At 35.5% G+C, this 17,418-nt stretch overlaps 1 protein-coding gene across 1 annotated transcript; it reads right to left on the reverse strand.

Moving 5' to 3' along the window:
• Positions 1-12,000: 12,000 nt before the first annotated feature.
• Positions 12,001-14,180, reverse strand: LOC107895818 (protein POLLENLESS 3-LIKE 2). The gene is made up of 4 exons (XM_016821041.2): positions 13,723-14,180; positions 13,433-13,645; positions 13,193-13,348; positions 12,001-13,115 (listed from the first exon to the last, which is right to left on the reverse strand). The coding sequence occupies exons 1-4, from the start codon at positions 13,888-13,890 to the stop codon at positions 12,216-12,218; spliced, it is 1,437 nt and encodes a 478-aa protein (XP_016676530.2). The 5' UTR covers positions 13,891-14,180; the 3' UTR covers positions 12,001-12,215.
• Between the last annotated feature and the right edge of the window lie 3,238 nt (positions 14,181-17,418).

Genomic DNA, 17,418 nt, shown 5'->3' on the forward strand with positions numbered 1-17,418 from the left:
TTAAAAAGGTTGAGTATTATATTTTATATATTTTATTATTACTTAATGATAAAGAATAATATTATATTATATCATATTATTATATTATTATATTATAATATATTATTATCATTAAATATAAAACAAAGCAAATGAAAAAGAACAAAACAGAATAGCAAAACGAAACAGGGGAATGAAAGAAAGAAAAAAAAGAAAGAAAGAAAAAGGAAAGGGAAAATAGGGATTTCAAGGGTTCAAACTTAAATTGATTCAGAAAACTCAAATATGAAGCTAGATTGAGGAAAGGAAAAAGTCCCAGATTAGTAGACTTTTGTATACAAACAAGTATCGAGGTAAGTTCGTGTAACTTAATATTGATTCTTGAAATGTTTGGATTGTATGATTATGTGATATGAATGTTAATTAAATATTTAATATATATAAAAAATGATTGTATGTTCATTATGACTTGAGAAAAGAGATAAGTCCAGGTTGGATGAAGGAAATTCGATGGAATATTGTAAAGGTGATTCTACATATGTTGTAGACAAGATTTAGCTCGGATGAGTAATCCTGATAAGTCTCTCAGGCATTATGAGATAAAGTTCCATAAGTATAATGATTGGTAGTATTTCGCATAAGTTGCGGACTACCGTAGCTCTGTGTGAGCATCGAAGCATACGAATTGCCTAAATGATTTAAATAGGGTAGCTCGAGAGTTACGTACACTTTAAGTGTACTATACGAGAGTATGCATCGATACTGCAATAAATTCAACGGGCAAAACTTGGAAATGGTTAATGGGTTTGAATGAATTTCCCTTGAAAATGTATATCTGGTATGGAATTATAAGCAAGTATAAATTATGACATGATGAGCTCATCTATTTGATAATATTATGTGTAATTGCTTGACTAACTTTGGTGATAAAGTTGTATGTGATAGGACAATGAATTATTTGCTTGAATACATGCATGTTTGATTAAATTTAATGGAAACACTTGGTAAGTTAGTTTCTGGTTACATGAACTTACTAAGCATTAAATGCTTACTAGGTTTTATTTTCTATGTTTTATAGTGCTCGGAAGCTTGAGAAGGTTGGAGATAAATCGGAGCATCATCACACTATCAACCTACTCATTTTGGTATACAAAAATGTTTTTATTTTGGTATAATGGCATGTATAGACTACTAGTACCAATGTTAATGATGAATTGGATGAATGTAATCTAGTCATTGCAATGGCTAGTAATGACTTGATTTTGGTATGTTTATAAAGTAAATTATGGTTATACATGTATGCTTCGTACATTTTGGGTTAATTAGATTTAACCATGTATGTTATGGAAAGGTAAGATATGAGTTAAGATTGTAAGTATACATATCATGTTAAATGTGTGAAATTGGCTTGTAAATCATGCTTGAATTGGTTGATTGGTATTGGGAAAGTTTTGTGCAGGTTTTGGATAAAATGGGTGAGAAATAAGGCTTGAAAAATAGCCTTATTTTGCCCACACGGATGTGTGACTCCTATAAGTAAGAAAATTTTAGAAGTTTACGGAAATATTCTCCGAGATCCTGATTAGTCCCGAATCGATTCTTATGCCTGTTTTGGGCCTCAAGGGTCTATTTAAGGGACATTAAGACTAATCTCAAGAAATGAATAGTGTTTGACTCAATTTATATGAAAATGTTTTGTAAACTCTGATAATGTCTTATGACCCTGTTTTGGCGATGGATACAGGGTAGGGGTGTTACACAGATAATTAAATATAAGCCCACTGAACAAGGATAAGTCTTAGATCCAAAAATAACCACAATTTTCCAAAAATAAAGCTTGAACCCAAGACCTCTCAGACACACTCAGAACACTTAACCACTGAAGCAGGTACACAATTGTGTCGAATTTTACAGAAACAAAAACAAGTATGTCAGGGCGTTACAACTTTACCCTCTAAAAGAAATTTCGACCTTGAAATTTACCTAATCAGAACAGATGAGGATACTGCTGACGCATCATGTCCTCAGGTTCCCACGTGGCTTCCTCAGTGTCATGATTCCGTCATAGAACCTTCACTAACGGAATGGACTTCCTCTTCAGAACCTAGATGTCATGATCCAGAATCTAAACCGACTCTTCTTCAAAGGTCAAATCTGGCCTAACCTCGATTTCCTCAACAGAAACAACATGAGAAGGGTCAGACCAATACCGTCTCAACATCGAAACATGGAAGACATCATGGATATGGTCCAACTCTGGGGTGTAGCTCCAAATGATAAGCAACCAGTCTCACACGCTTCAAAATCCGATACGGCCAAATGAATCTAGGGCTCAATTTGCCCTTACAACCGAATCTCAGAACTTTCTTTCACGGAGAAACCTTAAGAAAGACAAAGTCCCCCATAGAATACTCAATATCGCGGCTCTTTAGATCTGTATAAGACTTCTGTCTATCAGAAGCCGCCTTCAGTCGATCCTGAATTAGCCTAACCTTATCTTCGGTCTCAGAAACCAACTCAGGACCCAAAATCTGATGTTCACCCAACTCAGTCCAACACAGCGGAGTACGACACTTACGACAATATAGCGCCTCATAAGGTGCCATCTGAATGCTAGATTAGAAGTTGTTATTGTAGGCAAACTCTGCTAACGGTAGATAATCCTCCCAAATACCTCAAAAATCAATCACGCAACTCTGAAGCATGTCCTCCAATATCTAAATCACCCTCTCCGATAGACCATCTACCTGAGGATGGAACGTAGTACTGAAGTCCAACCTCGAACCCAGAGGCTCATGCAACTTTTTCCAAAACCAAGATGTAAAGAGAGGATCCCTATAAAAAATTATCGAAACAAGTACACCATTAAGTCCCACAATCTCCGAAATGGAGAGCTTCGCTAGCTTCTGCAGAGAATAGTCCGTCCGAATCGGAATGAAGTGAGCAGACTTGGTCAATCAATCCACGATGACCCAAACAGAGTCCTTCTTAGTAGGTGTTAAGGGCAACCTAATAATAAATTCCATCGTCACACGTTCCCATTTCCATAAGGGAATCTTAACTGGCTGCAACAAACTGGAAGGCAACTAATGCTCAGCCTTAACTTGCTGACACGTCAGACATCGAGCAATAAAATCATTAAACTCACACTTTAAACTCGGCCACTAGTACAGCTCATGGAGATCCCGGTATATCTTATTACCACCGGGATGCATAGTATAAAGGCTATTATGCGCCTCCCTCAGAATCGATTGCCTCAAATCAGAGTCATTCGGCACACAGATTCGTTGTCGAAAACGTAGCACACCATCACCATTTAGCCCAAAATCTGAAGTACTGCCACTCTTAATCTGACGGAACTTTAAACCCACAGTCTCATTCCCTAACTATTTATCTCAAATATGCTTCGTCTAAGTTGACTTAACTTGCAACTCGGCTAACAGACTCCCATTATCAAACAGACTAAGGAGAGCAAACATCGCCCTTAAATTAGACATTGCTCTACGACTTAGAGCATCTGCCACTACATTGGCCTCACCAATATGATACTCTATGGTGCAGTCATAATCATTAAGCAGCTTAATCCATTACCGTTGCCTAAGGTTCAACTCTTTCTGAATAAGGAGATACTTGAGGCTCTTGTGATCGGTATAGATAATACACCTCTTACCATACAGATAATGCTTCCAGATTTTCAACGCAAAGACTACTGCAGCCAATTCCAGATCATGCGTCGGATAATTCCCCTCGTGTGTCTTAAGTTGTCGAGATACATAAGCCACCACCTTACCCTCTTGCATCAACACGCATCCTAAACTGACGTGCGATACATTATTGTACACCACAAACTCCTTACCAGGTTCAGGTTGTATAAAAAAACAAGAGCTTGAGTCAGAACAGACTTCTGCTTCTCGAAGCTCGATTGTTGTTCCTTAGTCCAAACAAATGGCACACCCTTACGAAGAAGCTTAGTCAAGGGAGTTGGAACCAAAGAGAATCCCTCAACAAATCGACGATAATAACCCGCCAAACCTAGAAAACTGCAGATCTCAAACAAATTCTTAGGTTGTTTCCAATCCAGTACAACCTCAATCTTCTTTGGATCTACACAAATCCCCTCAGCAGACACTACATGCCTCAAGAAGGTTACCTTTCACAACCAGAACTCACACTTACCCAACTTAGGGTAAAGCTATTTTTTTTTTGAAGAATCTGAAACACCACTCTAAGATATTCATCATGCTCACCCTCAGTCTTAGAGTAAACCAGAATGTCGTCGATGAAGACCACAATGAACTGATCCAGATAAGGCTAAAACACTCAGTTAATCAAATTCATGAATGTGGCCGGAGCATTCGTCAGACCAAAAGGCATAAATAGGAATTCGTAATGTCCATATCAAGTTCTAAATACAGTCTTGTGCACATCAGCTTCCTTAACCCTCAACTGATGATACGCAGATCGAAGATCAATCTTAGAGAACACTGAAGCCCCTTGGAACTGATAAAATAATTCGTCGTTCCTCGGAAGCGAATACTTATTCTTTACAATCAACTTATTCAGCTACCAACAATCAATACACATCCTTATGGTCCCATCTTTTTTCTTAACAATAAAACGGATGCCCCCTACCGAGACATACTAGGACAGATAAAACCACGGTCTAGAAGTTCTTGAAGTTGAACCTTAAGCTCTGTAAGCTCTTTTGGTGCCATACGGTAGGCAGCGATAGACATCGGAGCTGTACCCAGAGGAAGCTCAATCTCTAACTTAACCTTTTGGTTCAGGGGTAAACCAGGTAACTCCTCAAGAAAAACATTCGGAAAACCCTTTACAATTCTAATATTCCTAACAAAAGAGTCCCCAGAACCAGAAACACTGACGTAAGCCAAGTACGTCTCACACCTCTTTTCAAACCAGTTTTTTAACCACAAGAGCGGAGATCACATTGGACAGATAATCTTGACGCTCGCCGATCACGACCACTTCCTTATCATCCCCAGTCCTTAGAACAACCCTCTTAGTCGCGCAGTCCAAACTACCTCGGTGCTTGACCAACCAATCCTTGCACTTCTAACGGAACATACCTAGTAAACCCGAAAAAATGGGTCAAACGGGCTTAGTAAAGTGATCTCACTAGAAGTACTCTCAACGGTAACCCCTAAGTTTTTATATACAGTGCTAGCTAAATAGGAGTGTATAGAACCTATGTCTATAAGAGCAGTATAAGGTACATCAAAAATTAAGAACGTACCGGTGATAACATCTGGAGCATTTCTGTCCTCTCAACGTCGAGTAGCATAGACAAGTACAGGTTGCTTCACCTCTATCTGATTAGCACCTCTGTTCAGTGCTCTCTGTCCACGGCTCAAATCATTACCACCCCTAGCCGCTCTACGGCCCCTAGGTGGCTACTGAACTGCCCTCTGAGACTGTACAGAACTCGGAGCTTGTATCTGATTTGCTCGCTGTGGACAGCCTCTAATACGATACTCTAAAGATCCACACCTCAAACAGGCCACAATCCTCCTCCAACACTCGTCCGGATGGCGCCTACCACAATCATCACATGGTTGTAACCCAGTTGGAGCAACATGACCCCCATTCTAACTGGCCCATTAGATCTGGCCTTTTCCTTAGGCCTTAGAATAGAACTAGAGGGCTTTGAACCCTTCTTATTCTTGCCCCTTTCACGGTCTCTGTTCTGGCATTCCATGCGCTTAACATCCTGGCTATCTTCGCATTATCAACTAGAACAGCGAACTCACGCTCCCTCTGTAAAGCAATTTGTACCCTCAGATTATCCCTCAGTCCATCCTCAAAATGAATACACCTCTCATTCTCAGATGCCACCATGCCTCAAGCATAGCAGTTTAACCTCAGAAATTAGCCTCATACTCGGCCATGGATCTATCCCCTTGCGTGAGATTCATGAACTCACGCCTACGAATATCCACATAGCTCACTCCCACATACTTTGAAACGTGGCATTAAAGAAATCCCAAGTCAAACGATTAGGTTGAGTACCCTCTTTAACCGTTAACCACCACTGATATACCTCGTCACGAAACAAGGAGACTGCACCCTTGAATTTCTGCTCGGGAGTGTAATCTAAGTTGTTTATAATCCTCTGTGTGGCCTCCAATCAGTACTCGGCCACACTAGGGGCGACTTTACTGACACCCCTAAACAACTCAGCACCATTGGACCGGAGTCATTCAGTTACCGACCCTCAGCCCCCAACTCCAGAATAGGGTCTAGCGACCCTCTCCAATATCCTCAGCATGACTTAGGACAGTGCGTCGTCCTCAGCCGAGAGACTATGAGACCCAATCTCGGTAGCAGACGAAACTGATGTCTCACTTGTATCTAAATTCAGTATGCTCTCCAGAGAGAAAGACTCAGCTCGAGCCCCCCTATAGCCTCTACCATGGCCACGAGTACCACGTCCGCAAGCTCCATGAGTACTCATAGTGTAATTTAAATTTTATCTACATTAAAAAGTTTTATGCATCTGTTCCAGTTGTTTATTAACAGATGTTTTATGCATAAATTATCAGAAGTTTAGAAATGTTTTCAGAAGTTTTAGTTTCTAACTATTTTAGTACAGTTTTCAGTAAGTGCTATCTACAGTGTTTTCAGAACAGTTCTAACCAATTTTCAAAAAGACATACAGGATCGGCGCCGGAAACTCAGTGTACCACATACTCTCTCAATTATTCAAAACATTTTAAATCTGATACTTTAAAAAAAACAAGATTTTGGAATCCAAAATTTACAGCCGAGTTTTGCAACCTAACTCTGATACCACTAAATGTAACACCCCAAACCTAGCCTAGATGTTATGGCCCAATCCGGAGACGTCACAAAGAATGGGTTTTGAAAACAAGTTGCTTCCATTACCTTATCACTAATAAAACTCAAATTCCTTCATGTTTATTACAGAAAACATTAATTTAACCGTCTATTTGCCGAAACACTTATCACAGCGAAAGTTAAACAAAACTAAAATATTTTAGAAATCTATTTCGTATTTTTAAAAAATCTCTTTCTAGCGTAAAATCCATTCCGTAAAATCTTTTATCAAACATGTAACAAACTGAGCATATCAGACCAATTCAAGTTAAAAACAAAAACAACTCAAAGAGCCCTAAAAATTACAAACTCTCAAAATTAAATCCCAAACTATTAGTAAACCATTAATTAATAAATCTAAACAGTTTTATAGAAGAGTGGTCACCGTTGAGTCCCTGCTGCACCGATCCTCCTAAGACTGTGGATCACCTGACAGTACAGACAAACAGATGTGAGTTTACGTAAACTCAGTGTGTAACCCAGCAAAATTAGGCATGCAATCATACAGAATCATATACACAGTCGAAAATAGATACAGATACAGATTCGGGCTCAAGCTCATTTCAGTTACAAATATAATAAATAGAATCAAACAATCAGAATCCTACCCCAATCCTCTACATACCATCCCCGACCATCCCAACACACCATGTGAGATTAAAAACACCTACCCATCCCTATACACCAGGTTGTGCTATTACGACACGTATCAGATATTGTACAGCCAAGCTGATAGATAATAGGTAATGATCGTCATGCAGAACACTTCCTCCATCGATAAAAACCTACCCAAAATCATATACATAATAAATACAGAATACATACTAGACATGCTCAACATACTGTGTACAGAGCCCAACATAATCAGATATGTATGGCATAATCATACTCAAAACAGATTATCAGTCTATTATATCTACAATTTTGGGGTTTGGTTGGCCCTTACCGACCCTACGGTAAGCCCATAGTCGATTGGGATGACCCGTGCAAACCTCGGAAAAATTTTAGAAATTTAGGCCCACATGCCCGTGTGGCCCACACGGCTGGTGCAAAAAACCACATGCCCGTGTGTCATACCCGTGTGGGCTCACACGCCAACTCAGCCTAGCCCGTATGGCCCACACGGCCACACTTGAGCCACTACACAATCATGTCTTACGCACAGCCATGCCTACGTCAATCACATGGTCGTGTATTCGCAAGCGGCCTACCACACGGGTGACCACACGCCTATGTGGCATCGACAAAACAATTTTTGGCTTTTGTCAAAACCTCGTTTTTTACGATTTGGGTACACATTTGGTACGATTATGTTACGAAACCACTCCTGAAGCCCTTAAAACCTATAACATAGCATTCAAATGTTCAATTAACAGTCAATTACAAATTGATACATAACTTGAAATAACGCACAAGACTTACCGACGACTCAAACAGACCCCAACGCGACTTAGGCTATCAAAACGAAACTTCACCGAACACCACATTCTTCTGTACCATAAATATACAGAAATCAGTCCCTTAACTTACATCTCAAAACGCCAACACCAACGAGTTGTAAAACTATGCTGCATATACTAAAATCTTACTTACCAGAATATTGTGAAAACACCAAATTAATGAGAAGCAGAAATACGATCCAAAAGAAAAAGCAGAAATGAAATGAGGAAGAGGAAAAAAGAAATAATGGCAGAGACAAAAACTAACGTCAAATGTTCTTAGGGAGAGAGAAACAATATTTTTTTTCAATATCCTGATAACTCCCCACTAATTCGCATCCTAACCACCCACTACTCAGATTTCTAATAGAATTGAAACTCTATCACAGAGCCGAGCAAAAATAATAATTCTCACGTAGGGATTCAAACACTAGACCTCTAACACACCAATTCCCTTACCACTTGAACCAGTAGGCTCATTCTAATATGAATTTACAGATAATTAAATATAAGCCCACTGAACAAGAATAAGTCTTAAATCCAAAAATAACCACAATTTGCCAAAGATGAGACTTGAACCCAAGACCTCTCAAATACACCCAGAACACTTAACCACTGAAGCAGATACACAATTGTGTCGAATTTTACAGAAACAAAAACAAGTAAATCGGGGCGTTAATGGAATTCATAGCACAATAAATGGTAAATAATATTCTCTCATCACCATTACATGATAGATGGAAAGTAATGTTGTGGTCACAAGTCAATTATCTTAGAGATAAATAATTTAATTACTATTTGTTAGTAATTGACTTTTTATTAAGAAATATGTAATGATTATCGTGAGATAAAATATGATCATATTCGGAGAACGAATTTATCCTAAAAAAATTAAGGGTATCTTATGAGAGTAATACACATATGATAAGGTCATTGGATAAGGTTCTTTCGTAATGGTATATAATTGGAGAGAGCTCAGTCATGATACTTTAGTGGAATGACTTCATAACTAAATAATATTGTAATTAATAGACGAAGAGTTAGAAATTAATTATAAATTATTTGAGCCCTACTTATATATATCCAATTGGTTCCTCTGCTAGCTCAGTATAACCTTGAAGGTTTACATTAATTAATGAAATGAAACTTAGTGAAATAACTAATTAGAAAATTAGATTGCATGTATAACCATCTGTAGTGAATCTGTTTTCTGGCTATAAACAAAAAATGACTAGGTAATTAATTAATGAATTTGAATTGTTATTTTATTAAACATTTGAAGTTTGAAGTGGAAATTAATTAATAAAGTCATCATAGTTTCATAAGAACAAGTTAGTCAAATTATTTACTCTTAGATTCTAATACGATAAAATTGTCATAATTTTAACAAAATTAGAATTTGATTAAGAAAATAATATAATTAGTTTAATTAATTAAAAATAATAAATAACATTTTTGGTATAGAAAAAATATTTATTGGTCTAAGAAAATTATATGAGTTGATTTAAAACTATATAAAACATGTAATTGACCTAATAAATGAAAAGACCCAAATAGGCCCAATATAAAAAGGAAGGGTGGCAAATCCTAGTCCCATAAGTGGCTTGTTGTTGCCCACCCGATAACACTCTATAGATGAGTTATTTTTTCTATTAAAATAAAACTTATTCAATTGAAACTCATGTTATTTTCTCTATCTATAGATATTAAGTTCTAGACCAAATAAATATATATAAAGACGTCGATATTCTATTAAAATATAGAATAATTATTCTTATTATATTCTATCTTTTGATGAGAATTGAGCCCACATTCTAGCAAACCAAGACCAATGATAACGAAAATGGTCTATTGGTAAAAAGCCAAAAGCAATCTATTCCGCCTCAAAGAGAACTTAGGTATAATCTTAATAAATGGGTTTGTTTTCATTAACATCAGACTAGTTGGTTTTGAAATGAATTTTTAAAATTTTGCTGTCACTATTTCGTTGTTTTTTAATTCGATTTTTCCAACATAAAGCTCATTCTGAAAAGTAGGAAAATTGAAAAGAAAAGTAGAAGAGAAAAGTAACAATAATGAAAAAAAAGGAACAGAAAAAAGAGAAATGAAAATTTAAAGAAAAAAAAAGAGGAAAATAAGCGAAAATAATCGATTAGGAGACGAAATGAGCAATCAAATGTTTAAATAATTTCTCATGATTCTGTTACCCTTTGAATGAAATTTTGAGCCTTAGACATCATTTCTTTGTTAACCATTATCCCCTAGACCACATTACAACCCTGAGAAAGACCATCTTTGATCAAACATGGTTATTTAAATTAAGCAGTCTTAGAATTAATGTGAGAATTGTAAAATTTCGACTAAAACATTAAAATTTTGAAAAGCAAAAGAACAAAAATTTGCAATTTGGGGTTTCAATGTGAAATCTTGATCAGATTGAGGTGAATGTTATGCTATCATAAGTTGTGATTTTTAAGTGGTTAGAAGTTTTGGAGCTTCATTGTCATGACTTATCAATGAGAATCTGAGTTGTCTTGGACCGAAGTTTGCCTCCCAAGAATTGGGCTTTTTTCCTTTTTGATTACAAGATTATAAAGTGGAGAGTTAGTTGAAAGTTTGGCTTCAGATGTCATTTGATTGTTTTTGAAGTTCATTATACTAATTCATCTTCTAAATAAATTCTTTGTTAGAAAATGGCCCTCCATGCAGCACGGGCACCAGCAAGCAAATCGAGCAGCAAGAAGCTGGCCAAGCACACCGAGCCATGCAGGAGCAGCTGAACCAAGTGCAGCTGCTGCCATTTAGTTCATTTTGGTTCATTTTGTTCTTTTTGGTTGTTGTAATGTAATCTTGTTCATTTTGAACTATGCTAGTTTGAAGATTGATGTAATTAGGTGGTGATTGAGCTGAAAATCAGCTTTGCCTATATGTACAAGTTAATTTGCCAAGTTTCAATGTATTTTAGTGGTGTTAGGTGAAAGTTTAGGTAAAATTTGATTGTATTGTTTAACTTATGTTTCATATATATAATGGCATTATGCCAACTTCAAATGCTCAATGAAAATAATAAACATTTTCATTCAAACACACTCTCTTTTCTTGCTTCTCTGTTCTATTCAAAATTGCTAAAATTTCTTAAGCAAAATTGGTTGTTTGCTGTATAAGCCTCAAGCCTTGAAGCTCAAAGCTTTTGTTAACCTTGTTACTTCATCTGGATAAGTTGCTTTCAACACCAACATTCTTGTCCTAATGATATATAAGACCCTTTTTTTATTGACTCAGATTCGACACTCTATTCCATATTATATCCTGTTATTCATACTCCCTTTTAAGGCTCTCCCATATGAGTGAAAATGTGATCCTTCATTTTTAATTGGAAAATAAAAATCATCGTTTGAATATTCCAAGAAAAGTTGAAGAAAAAAAAAGAAAAGAAAGAAGAGAAACATGAATCTTTTGCATAACGTTCTCAAAGTTCAGCATGATTGTGATGATTTCATTTTGATAATTTCATATTGTGTGTAAATTGCATTCCTTTTGATAATTTCATTTCATTTCCATTTTAAATAATAGTTGTGAGGTCTTATTGCCACTGAAACAGCAAGCTTGCTGTTTTATGAATGTTATTTTTTAAATCAAATAGAACACTTCTTTTGTCAATTAGTAGAATGCAATGAAAAACTGAATATCTTTATCAAAAAGATTTGGGCAAATGCAATGCAAAATCTAAACCAAAGTGTTTTTTATTATTTTGATGGGTGTGGGATGCTCCTTATTTGAGAGGCATGCATAAATAAAATGTAAATGATACTTAAGGCTACAACCTTAAGAACTGCTACCCCTTTTTTTTCAGGAATAGGAAGTCAAGTAGGTGAGGAGAACAAGTTCATCTCCAACCTTAGAATATTAAGTTACTTAAGAAACTAAATCAGTTAACCAACATCAGGCTCTGGGACTCAAAGAAAGAGTAATATCTTGGAAGACCTTAAGCCTCTTATCAGTTTTCTTTGGAAACATCCTTTGAGTCACTGCTTCATTTGCTGGGCCTAGAACTGCAGCTGAAATGATAGCCTCCTCAAAGTCTTGGCTATCTGGTAATAAATCAGCCAATTTGTCTCCTTTCTCTTTAGTTGAAAGAGAGAGCCTTCTTCTTGTCTTAATCTCTGGTTTTTCCAGTTCTTCAGATAAAGGCTTTGTGCAGTCTTCACCCATTTCATTCACTCTCATAGAGTTAGCTGAGTTTCCTGACCGTGTTCTTTTAAGGGTCTCATGCAATTGATTCACAACTGGAGCTTTCACCTCCTTCACCAGCTTTGATGAGTAAAAGGGCGGTGCATCGATATTTAGAGAATTTCCGAAAGGAAGAGCGACTGGTTTTGGTTGAGGAATCACCACCTGGTTTATCATTACATTCGATTTGATGTTCTCATCAGCAAAATCATCTTGGGGTTTAACTGCATTTGATTTTGGCAAGCTGATGGGGTCCTTGCAAGGTTGAGGTTGCCAAATTGATGAAGAACCAAGGAAGGCGTCAAAGAGCCGGCTTTGTTCGACCCGATCCCCTCCTCCTTTATTCATCATCTCCGACTCAAGATCCTGGAGCATCTGCTGTGCCCTCTCATAGGCCTTAAGATGGGAATCTACCCCTCTTGGTCCATCAGCCACTGCTGGTTTCACTCTCCGCAAGGTTTCTTTAGCCTCCCCAATTCTACCTTGCTTCATCAAACAAATACCTAGGTTACACATTTTGTTATTATCGGCAGCAATCGAAAGTGCCCGCCGATAAGCATCTTCTGCTTCGATATAGTTGTTTTGCTGCATCAATGCCCACCCCAAGTTTCCCTGAAAATGGAAAGTTTCTTAAATTCATGTATCCGTTTTAAGGTTTACCAGCAAAGATGAAAAAATTGAAGGCTTACCAGCAACCGTGTGGCTTCTTGCTCGACAGAGACCTGAAATTTCTTTCCTTGAGATCGGGCTGTCTTGGTGCGCTTCCCATTGAAAGCCAGCCCTTGTTGAATCAAATACAACTTGTGCTTCAACAAAGCTATTTGGTCATCCAACCTTCCACATCTCTGTAGAATTATAATAACCATCTATTTGTTAAAGACCAAAACAACTTGATATAATATTTAATGTTTACATTGGTGTAACAAGACCTTGTAGAGATCCAATAGAATGTTATCAAGAGACTCCTGCGCTTGATCTGAGCATCTACTACGCAGAGACTTGATAGCTTCAATGGCTTCCTCTGCTCTATTTTGCTGCTTCATTACAATGGCCATGTCTTTCAAAGCACTATCAACTCTATCCCCTGCATTTATGGCTGCCCAAAACATAGGAATCGCCCTCTCCGGATCTTTTTCCACCAACTGAAAACAAAAGTAAAATTAATAAAGAAGAAGATTTCAAGTCTTGTACAATCACTGGAAGACACCCAGAAACTTACTTGAACGTTCTTGGCTCTAACATAAGGAGTGTCACCGACTGGGACTTTGTGGATGGCATGGAAGGACTCGGAGCGAGTTCTCAGAACCCCGAGGGGCTTAGCCGGAGAAGTGGGGGCCGATTTAGAAGGCCTGAATCCAGGAGGAGCGTTCCACAAATCTTGCAACATCTTCGAAAAACCACTTTTCTATTTCTAGTTTCCTTTTTGTATTTTTGAAATTTGATATCGAAGATAAGAAGGATTTGTGGACAGCCAAAAGAATAAAATACTGGAAAAAAGTGCAGAGGGCAGAGGGGGGAGTTTTGGAGAGAAGTGAAGAGAGCGTGATAAAGAATGGATGCGATTTAGAGAGAGAGGTTTTAGGATAAAAAGAGGATTTGAAATTTTCGACCGTTGAGGTTACCGTTTTACGTAACTAGCCGTTGGCTAAGGCGTGGGCCGGACAGGATTTTTTCAATAATTTATTTAGAAATACCCACGTAACATTATATCTGTCCATAGCTCCGGTTAACATTTTAGATATTTGCTAGGTCAGGGCTAGAAAATATTATTTTTTATATAAAAATTTAAAAATATAATATATCAAACATATTGAAAATATTAAATTAAGTGTTTTTTAATAAATTAAAAATAAATTAAAAAATATTTATACTTAAATAACATTAAAATAAGTGTAACTTAACAAGTAAATTCCTCTAAAATAGTAACAAAATTAACATTAAAGTAAAAGTTATACAATACTTAAATAATAATAACAAAATAGTAGTAACATATAGTGAAATGGTAACAAAAAAGTGAGAAAATAACAAGAAAATAGTAGCAAAACAACAAAAAAAATAGAATTTTATTATCTTTTTGCTAATTCGGGTCGGGCTGAGCTAAGCTTGGACAAAAAAACTTACTCGAGGCCCAACTCGTTTTTTAAACAGGTTTTTTTTTTGCCCAAACTCATTTTTCAAATTTATATTTATGCTTAAACTCTCCCACTTTTCTGGTGAGCCTTCGCCATAAGATGAAGAGAAAATATTTCATATTATTATATTTAAAGTTATCACATGTTATTTAAAGGTTAAATTCTACTATTAATTTCTTTATTTTGTAAGAGTTGTAGGTTCAATTTTTGTATTTTAATTTAGTTATTTTTAATATTTATACTTTTTAAATTTTTAAATTTCATTCTTCACCAAATGATGACTATTAAATTTATTAAATTATGTTATTCCTAAAATCTAATAGAGTAAACATATTGCCATATTTGTAATGTCATGTTAGCTTATTATTTTCACATATTCCTCACTAAAATTCTAGTTAATGGATAAACGACTGTCACTTGAACTGGAATTAGAATTTTAAAATTTAAAAAGTATAGAGACTTAAAATGATCCAATATGAAATAAAGAATGTGGATTAAATCTACAATTGTATGTATAGTATAGAACTAGTTATTAAATTCAACCAAACAAATTTAATTGACTATTTTTTGGGTCAAGATTAAAATTTCAAAATTCAAAAAGTATAAGGACTAAAATTGATCAATTTAAAAAATATAAAAACTAAAATTGATGAAATTAAAATAAATTACTAAATCCATTTCTCTCCTGAATACAGGGACTAAATCATTTCTTTCACAAACGCATGCCCTCTTAATATAGTGCCCAAACTAGAGGTGTGCATGGGTCGGGCCGGGGTGGGCCGGGTTCGAGCCTAGCTTAACTAAAAAATTAAGCCCGTTTTTTAGGCCCGGCCCAAAAAATGGGCCTAAAATTTTGCCCAAGCTTGACCCGAATAAAAATATTGAAATCCGGGCCTAGCCCGCCCATATTAATTTTTATATTACTTTTTATATAATTTTAAAATATATAAACTATCAAAAATACTAAAAACATCAAAATAAATATTTCTCAACATATTGAAAATAAATTTTAAAAAATATATATACTTAAATAACACTAAAATAGATGCAACTTAACAAGCAAATGCTTCTAAAATAATAACAAAATTAACAAATGTGTTTAAAATAAAAAAAATTAACAATAAAATAAATTTTATACAATATCCAAACAATAACAACAAAATAGTTGTAACATAATAGTAAAATAGTAGCAAAATAATGAGAAAACAATAAGGAAACAACAATAAGGAAACAATATTAAAAAAATAATTTTTTTTGTCATGTAGTGAATTCGGGCCGGGCCAGGCTCGGGCTAAAAATACCTTACTTGAGGCCTGGCCCGTTTTTTAAACGGGCCTAATTTTTAACGGGCCTAATTTTTTTATCCAAACTCATTTTTCGGGACTATATTTTTGTCCAAACCCTCCTAAATTTCGAGCGGGCCTTCGGGCTAGGCCGGGTGGCCCGGCCCATGCACACCTCTAACCCAAACCCTGGCTGGCTGCTGCTTCTTTTCACCTGAAAATCTCATTTTAAGAAAAATAAAATAGCACAATTTATTTAAAAATATTGTATTTTTTAAAATTATTTAAATATGGTGGTTTTTAAATTATCTACGTCTATAAAGTATAATATATATAAGTATTGGTTTGGAAAATTTTTTTAACTGAGGAAAATATTATTTATTTTTCATCATATTATTAAATTTATATTTAAAAATAATTATAAAATTTAATTTAAAATTATTAATTAAAAATTAAAATGAAATAGAAACTGTGATGATTATAATTTAATATAAATTGTAATAATTTTACAATTAAAAATAATTAGAACTTAAATTATAATTATTAATTAAAAAATTATGCTATATTATTACTGGAATAAAAATCCAACCATGAAATATATAGATTAAAAGTTATGATAATTATAATTATAATTTACCATTGTTAATAATTTTTTTTACCACAATTAAATTTGCATTAAAGAAAAAAAATACATAGTGGCAAAACACACCAATTTCACAAGACATCTCGGGTACCTCAATATCTCTACCCAAACCAAAGAAGAAGAATGAAGACAGAAAACAAATCGTTTCTAACAGAAACCCCAAACAAATCAAATAAAAAAAACAAAAATCAAACAGCCATTAGCCATCTGAATCCCTAAAAATCACAAAGAGGAAAACGATAGAAAAGAACTCGAGTAGTCACTACTCACCCTTGTTCATTTTCAAAATCAATGCCAGGACAATATTCTCCCCCAGTAATACTGAAAATGGCACCCTGTTAAGCTCAGAGAGATAAATGCATTGGAACTCAGTTGGAGAAAAATAAAGATCAGAAATCCAACACTAATGCATACAGATACGCCTAACTCTGTGGAGGCCAATCGACAGTGCTTCCTCTATCCAATACCTTGGATTCGAAAATCGACGACTCTCTCTGGCCAGTGCATGTGCAACAACTTTGGCTTGTCGTCCCACCAAAAGAAAGGTAATGCTCTCAAAACTCCCAATTTTAGTCTTGGTGTCTTGGATTGTCGAACTTAGTATAGATTTATCTAATGTATAGGACTTCAACTTTTTTATAATCGTTAGAGAGTCTCTCTCAATAGGGGTGAAGCCAGAAAAATTTTTTAGGGAGGCCGGATGAAATTTGAATTTTTTATAATTTATATTTTTATAATTTGTAAATGATTAAATTGAATTTTTATAATTTTAGGGGGTCAAAGTATAATTTTACCTTTACAAATTTAAAATTTTTAATAAATTTCAAGGGTCTAAAATATAATTTTACATTTTAGGG

This window comes from Gossypium hirsutum, chromosome A11 (assembly GCF_007990345.1).
Source record: "Gossypium hirsutum isolate 1008001.06 chromosome A11, Gossypium_hirsutum_v2.1, whole genome shotgun sequence".
NCBI classification, from domain to species: Eukaryota; Viridiplantae; Streptophyta; class Magnoliopsida; order Malvales; family Malvaceae; genus Gossypium; species Gossypium hirsutum.